At 44.2% G+C, this 9430-nt stretch overlaps 1 protein-coding gene across 1 annotated transcript in view; it reads left to right on the top strand.

Moving 5' to 3' along the window:
- Positions 1-183, top strand: part of LOC115123647 (ras-related protein Rab-38-like) — a 10968-nt gene extending 10785 nt beyond the window's left edge. Inside the window, exon 4 of the mRNA XM_065025271.1 lies at positions 1-183. This exon is cut by the window's left edge and continues 33 nt beyond it. Coding sequence (XP_064881343.1) covers positions 1-183 — 183 coding nt within the window.
- Positions 184-9430: the final 9247 nt, after the last annotated feature.

Here is a 9430-nt window from a genome sequence, read left to right as displayed (position 1 = left end):
TTGGTAGAGAGCATCATGGCGGTAGAGGAGGAGAGGTCGTCAGGTGGAGATACTAGAGACCCCAGTGTCCTGCTCCTACCACGCTTTGACTACAATATGAAAGAGAGGACAGGGGGGCCAGGGTGTGATGGGTGTAATAAAAAGATTACTCTGCCGGGACGGAGAGAGATGGGGGATATCTGAGGGGGACGGGGAGAGAGGCGGAGGGAGGGAGGGAGGGAGAGGCAGGGGGAGAGGCAGGGGAGAGAGAGGGAGGGAGAGGCAGGGGAGAGAGAGGGAGGGAGTGAGAGGCAAGGGGAGAGGCAGGGGAGAGAGGGAGGGAGGGAGAGGCAGGGGAGAGGTAGAGGGAGAGGCAGGGGGAGAGAGGGAGGGAGGCAGGGGGAGAGAGAGAGGGAGGGAGAGGCAGGGGAGAGAGAGAGAGGGAGGGAGAGGCAGGGGAGAGGGAGGGAGGCGGTGGGGGGAGAGGGGAGAGGTGGGGGAGGCAGAGAGAGGGAGAGGCAGGGGAGAGGGAGGGAGAGGCAGGGGGAGAGGTGGGGGGCAGAGAGAGGGGAGAGGCAGAGAGAGGGAGGGAGAGGTGGGGGGAGAGGCAGAGAGAGGGAGGGAGAGGTGGGGGGAGAGAGGGGGAGAGGCAGAGAGAGAGAGAGAGAGAGGGAGGGAGAGAGAGGTGGGGTGGGGGCAGAGAGGGAGAGGCAGGGGGAGAGGGAGGGAGAGAACATGAGATATAGATGGACTATTGGCTACTAAGCTGAACCTGGATGACATGGCAGATCACAGTAGAGGATAGAAACATCCACATCATTGAGGAAACATCGAGATGTTATCAAGAGTGTTACTGTTGCATCACACTCATCACGAAGACAAATAGTGTCGTTCTGAACTAAAAGAAGAGTGTGAGGGAGTGAGTTTAGTCATCATAACCCCCAACATTAGACTTTTGCCTCTACACAGCTTTGTCCAGTATAATGTTCAACAAGCCTTTTAACAGAAAGCTTTAGCCAGGTCACACCCACTAACAACATTAGACGTCTGCCTCTACACAGCTTTGTCCTGTATAATGCCAGGTCACACCCACTAACAAACAGCTTGAGAAAATGTTATTTTCTGTGATGATAAAACCGGAAGGCTGAGAGGAGTCAGTCAGTAAATTAGCTAGTTATTTTTTTGTCAGGTAGGTAGTTAGTCAGCCAGTCAGTCAGTTATGTGTCCATCAGCCAGCCAGCCAGTCAGCACATGCTCATGTGCAACACATACCATAATAAAATGATGACTTACAGTTGAAGTCAGAAGTTTACATACACCTTAGCCAAATACATTTAAACTCCGTTTTTTCACAATTCCTAACATTTAATCTCAGTAAAAATTCCCTGTTTTAGGTCAGTTAGGATCACCACCTTATTTAAGAATGTGAAATGTCAGAATAATAGTAGAGAGAATTATTTATTTCAGATTTTATTTCTTTCATCACATTCCCAGTGGGTCAGAAGTTTACATACACTCAATTAGTATTTGGTAGCATTGCCTTAACATTATTTAACTTGGGTCAAACGTTTCGGGTAGCCTTCCACAAGCTTCCCACAATAAGTTGGGTGAATTTTGGCCCATTCCTCCTGACAGAGCTGGAGTAACTGAGTCAGGTTTGTAGGCCTCCTTGCTCGCACACGCCTTTTCAGTTCTGCCCACAAACTTTATATAAGATTGAGGTCAGGGCTTTGTGATGGCCACTCCAATACCTTGACTTTGTTTCCTTAAGCCATTTTGCCACATATTTGGAAGTATGCTTGGGGTCATTGTCCATTTGGAAGACCCATTTGTGACCAAGCTTTAACTTCCTGACTGATGTCTTGAGATGTTACTTCAATATATCCACATAATTTTCCTCCCCATGATGTTATCTATTTTGTGAAGTGCACCAGTCACTTCTGCAGCAAAGCACCCCCACAACATGATGCTGACACCCCCGTGCTTCACGGTTGGGTGGTGTTCTTCGGCTTGCAAGCTTCCCCCTTTTTCCTCCAAACATAACGATGGTCATTATGGCCAAACAGTTATATTTTTGTTTCATCAGACCAGAGGACATTTCTCCAAAAAGTCCGATCTTTGTCTCCATGTGCAGTTGCAAACCGTAGTCTGGCTTTTTTATGGTGGTTTTGGAGCAGTGGCATCTTTCTTGCTGAGCGGCCTTTCAGGTTATGTCGATATAGATGCTTTTGTACCTGTTTCCTCCATCTTTACAAGGTCCTTTGCTGCTGTTCTGGGATTGATTTGCACTTTTCACACCAAAGTAAGTTCATCGCTAGGAGATTATTTGTACAGCTGAACGTGGAGAGGTATGACGGCTGCGTGGTCCTATGGTGTTTATACTTGTGTAATATTGTTTGTACAGCTGAACGTGGTACCTTCAGGCATTTGGAAATTGCTCCCAAGGATGAACCAGACTTGTGGAGGTCCACAATTTATTTTCTGAGGTCTTGGCTGATTTCTTTTGATTTTCCCATGATGTCAAGCAAAGAGTCCCTGAGTTCAAGGTACGCCTTGAAATACATCCACAGGTACACCTCCAATTGACTCAAATTATGTCAATTAGCCTATCAGAAGCTTCTAAAGCCATGACATAATTTTCTGGAATTTTCCAAGCTGTTTAAAGGCACAGTCAACTTAGTGTATGTAAACTTCTGACCCACTGGAATTGTGATACAGTGAAATAATCTGTCAACAATTGTTGAAAAAAATTACTTGTGTCATGTACAAAGTAGATGTCTTAACTGACTTGCCAAAACTATAGTTTGTTAAACAAGAAATGTGTGGAGTGGTTGAAAAACGTGTTTTAATGACTCCAACCTAAGTCTATGTAAACTTCCGACTTCAACTGTACCTCTGTCTCGCTGATGACTTTGTATTAATAAACACTTTTTGACAAACAGGACTATATTGTGTGTCGTGGAAAATTGCAAGATAATGTTATATTGCTTGTAAGATTGTTATTTATAATACTTGTAAGATTGTTACAATGCTTGTATTTCATTATACTAGTTGTTACATTCGACCGAATAGAGTATTATGTGTGTGTGTGTTCCACTGAGGACGGGCCTCTATGAGATAACACTGACAGAGGAGATTTACGATGTCTTTGGGTAATAAAGCCTAAAGAGCATTCCAGATAACATGAGGTAATGCCATACCAGGGTGAGATGGGTTCCCGTTTTCAAGTGAGGGGGCCAGACACTGGTCTTTACAATGAGAACTTTTGACACAGAAGTAACTGTCTATGTTTTATAGATGCCTTTCATACAAATCTTAACCTTATAGTGAACTGTCCCTAAGATCTGTGGTTCGTCATGTAAGTTGAGAGGGGTGTATCTTGGCTATAAAAGATCTTTGTACTTTTCAATGGTTCATTAGAGAGAGCTGCATCATTGAAAGTAAAAAAGGCTCTTGCAAAGCTCTTATTAAAAAAACATGTAGTTTAAGTATAACTCTGACTAGTGTGTGAAGTTTTGTTAAAGCAGAAAAATGACCACATGTGATTGGGATTTTCTGCTTATTATTTAACTAGGCAAGTCAGTTAAGAAAAAATTATTATTTTCAATGACGGTTCAGCCTGTTCAGGGGCAGAACGACAGATTTGTACCTTGTCAGCTCTGGGGTTTGAACTTGCAATCTTCCGGTTACTAGTCCAACGCTCTAACCACTAGGCTACCCTGCCGCCCCAATATCTTTAGTATTAAGCAATATCATTAGTATTGTGCAAAATAGCAACAGCTGTGTGTGTGTCAGTACTTGTATGCTTGGCATGTTGAGCTGTGCTGTTGCAATAGAAAACCCAACTGCCACTCCAGGCAGGCTAAAGCAAATGCTGAAAATATGTGACCATTTGAAAGAGTTTAAGTAGTACGACAGACTCATGGATACCATTTCTATGTCTCTACCCGTTTTGAAATGGTTGAAACTCTCAACCTCAACAGGAGGTGAAGGAAATGAACTCCCCTACCAGACCAGGACATCGCCAGTCTGCAGCGGCGCGTGTACAGTGGTTCAAACTCTGACTATCCACTATCAGACAGTCACTGGTACAGTAGCTGTTCCAATGAATGAACACCCATGGAGACCAGACAACTAAGAAGGGCATTGTGCTCTCTTGTGGACAATCAGAGCATTACACTCACAGGAGACCCCACCAAAACCCTTAACAAGGAGGCTTGAATCCGACTGAGAAACGTCGAATGAAGACATTTCACACGTAAATACGTTCACGATTATTTACTCCGAACGGGCGGTTCAAACTATATGATTCATGTGAGAATAATTCTGCAATGGTGTAAATGATCAGTGGTGTAAAGTACTTAAGTAGTACTTTAAAGTATTTTTACTTTAGTTGTTTTTGTACTTTACTATTTATACTTTTGGCAACTTTTACTTCACTACATTCCTAAAGAAAATAATTTTATTTTTACTCCACATATTTTCCCTGACACTCAAAAGTACTCGTTACATTTTGACAGGACAATGGTCCAATTCACACACTGATCAAGAGAACATCCCTGGTCATCCCTACTGCCTCTGATCTGGCAGACTCACTAAACAGAGAACACCCCTGGTCATCCCTACTGTCTCTGATCTGGAGGACTCACTAAACAGAGAACATCCCTGGTCATCCCTACTGCATCTGATCTGGCAGACTCACTAAACAGAGAACATCCCTAGTTATCCCTACTGCCTCTGATCTGGAGGACTCACTAAACAGAGAACATCCCTGGTCATCCCTACTGCCTCTGATCTGGAGGACTCACTAAACAGAGAACATCCCTGGTCATCCCTACTGTCTCTGATCTGGAGGACTCACTAAACAGAAAACATCCCTGGTCATCCCTACTGCCTCTGATCCTGGAGGACTCACTAAACAGAGAACATCCCTGGTCCCTACTGCCTCTGATCTGGAGGACTCACTAAACAGAGAACATCCCTGGTCCCTACTGCCTCTGATCTGGAGGACTCACTAAACAGAGAACATCCCTGGTCATCCCTACTGCCTCTGATCTGGAGGACTCACTAAACACAAATGCTTAGTTTTTAAATGATATCTGAGTGTGGGAGTGTGCCCCTGACTATCCATCAATAAAAATAAAACAAGAAAATGGTGCCGTTTGCTTAAAATAAGGAATTTAAAATGGTTTATACTTTTACTTTTGATACTTAAGTACATTTTTAGCAATTCCATTTACTTTTAATACTTAAGTATATTTAAAACCAAATTCCTTCAGACTTTTGCTCAAGTAGTATTTTACCGGGTGACTTTCACTTTTACTTGAGTAGTATTTTACTGGGTAACTTTCACTTTTACTCAAGTAGTATTTTACCGGGTGACTTTCACTTTTACTTGAGTCATTTTCTATTAAGGTATCTTTTACTTTTACTCAAGTATGACAATGAGGTACTTTTACTCAAGTATGACAATGAGGTACTTTTACTCAAGTATGACAATGAGGTACTTTTACTCCAGTATGACAATTAGGTACTTTTACTCAAGTATGACAATGAGGTACTTTTTCCACCACTGAACGTTATTGACGATAAGTGTCCCTTTTTCTCCATCTCTGTAATAAGCAGTAATACCTTTGTCTTATGTAAAGGGTGTATGTTTATTCTGTGTTAGTAAATAAATATTTAAACCAATTTGTGTAGTACTGGATAATGAGCAAGGCTGTTTTTTTTCAGATGCAAGGAGGTTACGACTGTTCAGAATGATAATTTGATAAGAGGTCATGATTAATCGGATGACTGTTTATCGATGTAATAGATATAGACCTTTTATAGAGTTTAATTCAGGAGATGGTAACGCTTTAAACAACCTCTTCCGTGGTGCCCCAAATCTTAATGAGTTAGTTACATTTTTTATTTAATCGTGTAACAATTAAACAAACTATTGTCATACCTGACTTTAAATGACAGCTCTAAAGTCTGCTCTGTTGAGTCCAGAAACATAAACACTTGTCCCCTAAAGGTCATGACCTGTTTCAGTGACGGGTGCTCGCAACCATGCAAAATCATTTGAATCCCACTTACAAACTTCAAAACACACAACAAATCAAACTTCAGTAGCTCATTAGGAATGAAGGGTGACACATTCAAATTCGTAACCCGAGTAGACGGGGAGAAGAACGGCGTGACTTGAATGAAACCATCATTAAGGATGACGCAGTTCTCAACAATCTGAATGACGCTTCTCTTTTCAGAAAAATCACAACCACTTTTGTTCATTCTCAATGCATAAGCAACATTCTCATAGCCTCCTCCACAGTGACAGCATCTTCAGTAGCATACCTGAAACCATGCCGTAGCGATAGGGAAGGCGTCCCCATGTGGGTCGCCATCCCCACCAAACTCCCAGCAAACTGACCAAAACTAACAACTAAATCCCTATAATTCCATTATTAAACCCATTCAATAAAGGAAAAAGGACCCAGGAATGTGAACCCAGGAAAAAGGACCCAGGAATGTGAACCCAGGAAAAAGGACCCAGGAATGTGAACCCAGGAAAAAGGCCCCAGGAATGTGAACCCAGGAAAAAGGCCCCAGGAATGTGAACCCAGGAAAAAGGACCCAGGAATGTGAACCCAGGAAAAAGGCCCCAGGAATGTGAACCCAGGAAAAATAACCCAGGAATGTGAACCCAGGAATGTGAACCCAGGAAAAAGAACCCAGGAATGTGAACCCAGGAATGTGAACCCAGGAATGTGAACCCAGGAAAAAGAACCCAGGAATGTGAACCCAGAAAAAGAAAAGCTAAATCCCTCTAACACCAAGCGGTGTTCACTCTGCCCTCAGAGAAAGGTCCAGACAGACCAGCAGTGTTCACTCTGCCCTCAGAGAAACGTCCAGACAGACCAGCAGTGTTCACTCTGGTCTTTATCTTTAGTCAGGTTGTTGTAGCTGGTCTTTCTCTTTAGTCAGGTTGTTGTAGCTGGTCTGTAGCTGGTCTTTCTCTTTAGTCAGGTTGTTGTAGCTGGTCTTTCTCTTTAGTCAGGTTGTTGTAGCTGGTCTTTCTCTTTAGTCAGGTTGTTGTAGCTGGTCTGTAGCTGGTCTTTCTCTTTAGTCAGGGTGTTGTAGCTGGTCTTTCTCTTTAGTCAGGTTGTTGTAGCTGGTCTGTAGCTGGTCTTTCTCTTTAGTCAGGTTGTTGTAGCTGGTCTTTCTCTTTAGTCAGGTTGTTGTAGCTGGTCTTTCTCTTTAGTCAGGGTGTTGTAGCTGGTCTGTATCTGGTCCTTCTCTTTAGTCAGGGTGTTGTAGCTGGTCTGTAGCTGGTCCTTCTCTTTAGTCAGGGTGTTGTAGCTGGTCCTTCTCTTTAGTCAGGGTGTTGTAGCTGGTCTGTAGCTGGTCTTTCTCTTTAGTCAGGTTGTTGTAGCTGGTCTGTAGATGGTCTTTCTCTTTAGTCAGGTTGTTATAGTTGATCTTTCTCTTTAGTCAGGTTGTTGTAGCTGGTCTTTCTCTTTAGTCAGGTTGTTGTAGCTGGTCTGTAGCTGGTCTTTCTCTTTAGTCAGGTTGTTGTAGCTGGTCTTTCTCTTTAGTCAGGTTGTTGTAGCTGGTCTTTCTCTTTAGTCAGGTTGTTGTAGCTGGTCTGTAGCTGGTCTTTCTCTTCAGTCATATTGGTTTTAAAAAAGAGAAAAACACTTCAGTCTTCGATGCCTCTGTTATCTGGAAAAGATTGATACATATAAAAGGCTTGGTTGTTTAGCAACAAAAGCGAGACATGCACAACTATGGGGCAAAACAGACGGGGTTGGCTTAGATTGGTAACAACATGTAAACTATGGGGCAAAACAGACGGGGTTGGCTTAGATTGATAACAACATGTAAACTATGGGGCAAAACAGACGGGGTTGGCTTAGATTGATAACAACATGTAAACTATGGGGCAAAACAGACGGGGTTGGCTTAGATTGGTAACAACATGTAAACTATGAGGCAAAACAGACGGGGTTGGCTTAGATTGGTAACAACATGCACAACTGTGTTTATTGAAAGGGAGTGGAATCTGTAGTGACTCCTCAAGCACTGAGATGCAGTGCCTTAGAGATGCGCCACTCGGGAGCCAATTAAAGCAGATGGTGATAAATATTAGCCTTTCTTGTAGGCCAAGCGTATCTCCTGTCTAGTTTGGGCGGCATGAGGGGAAAAATGTACTATTCAGCTTGACTGAGGTGTTTTTGGTGTAACATATTATAGTCATACTATGCTACAGTAGACCTATATGCTATTACATTTGGTCCTGTAAAATACTAAAAAATCGTTGTGATATCGGGAGACATTGATTAACCAATAGTAAGTGATGAGTAAGACTATGAGTTGTAGGTAACAGGTCTTGAATACTATTTTGATCCATTTGAGCGCTGTTCAAATCATGGTGCTGAAAGAACAACACCGTAACCAACTGGTCACACATGCACCCGCACCCCTCTGTGGTACATATGCCCCTCCACCCGCACCCCTCTGTGGTACATATGCCCCCCCCCACCCGCACCCCTCGGTGGTACGTATGCCCCCCCCACCCGCACCCTCTGTGGTACATATGCCCCCCCCCCACCCGCACCCTCTGTGGTACATATGCCCCCCCCCTCTGTCTCTGTGTTGCCTCTGTCCTGTCTCTGTCTCTGTGTTGTCCTCTCCTGTCTCTGTCTCTGTGTTGCCTCTGTCTCTGTGTTGCCTCTGTCTCTGTGTTGCCTCTGCCCTGTCTCTGTCTCTCTGTTGCCTCTGTCCTGTCTCTGTCTCTGTGTTGCTCTGTCCTGTCTCTGTCTCTGTGTTGCTCTGTCCTGTCTCTGTCTCTCTGTGTTGCTCTGTCCTGTCTCTGTCTCTCTGTTGCCTCTGTCCTGTCTCTGTCTCTCTGTTGCCTCTGTCCTGTCTCTGTCTCTGTGTTGCTCTGTCCTGTCTCTGTCTCTCTGTTGCCTCTGTCCTGCCTCTGTCCTGTCTCTGTCTCTGTGTTGCCTCTGTCTCTGTGTTGCCTCTGTCCTGTCTCTGTCTCTGTGTTGCCTCTGTCTCTGCCTCTGTCCTGTCTCTGTCTCTGTGTTGCCTCTGTCTCTGTGCTGTCTCTGTCTCTGTGTTGCCTCTGTCTCTGTCTCTGTGTTGCCTCTGTCCTGTCTCTGTCTCTGTTGCCTCTGTCCTGTCTCTGTCTCTCTGTCTGTCCTGTCTCTGTCTCTGTTGCCTCTGTCCTGTCTCTGTCTCTGTTGCCTCTGTCCTGTCTCTGTCTCTCTGTTGCTCTCTGTCTCTGTCTCTCTGTTCTCTGTCCTGTCTCTGTCTCTCTGTTCTCTGTCTCTGTCTCTGTGTTGCTCTGTCCTGTCTCCTGTCTCTGTCTCTGTGTTGCCTCTGTCTCTGTGTTGCCTCTGTCTCTGTGTTGCCTCTGTCCTGTCTCTGTCTCTCTGTTGCCTCTGTCCTGTCTCTGTCT

The sequence above is a fragment of the Oncorhynchus nerka genome, linkage group LG12, assembly GCF_034236695.1.
Source record: "Oncorhynchus nerka isolate Pitt River linkage group LG12, Oner_Uvic_2.0, whole genome shotgun sequence".
In the NCBI taxonomy this organism is placed as follows: Eukaryota; Metazoa; Chordata; class Actinopteri; order Salmoniformes; family Salmonidae; genus Oncorhynchus; species Oncorhynchus nerka.
This window is presented reverse-complemented; position numbering and strand designations above follow the sequence as displayed.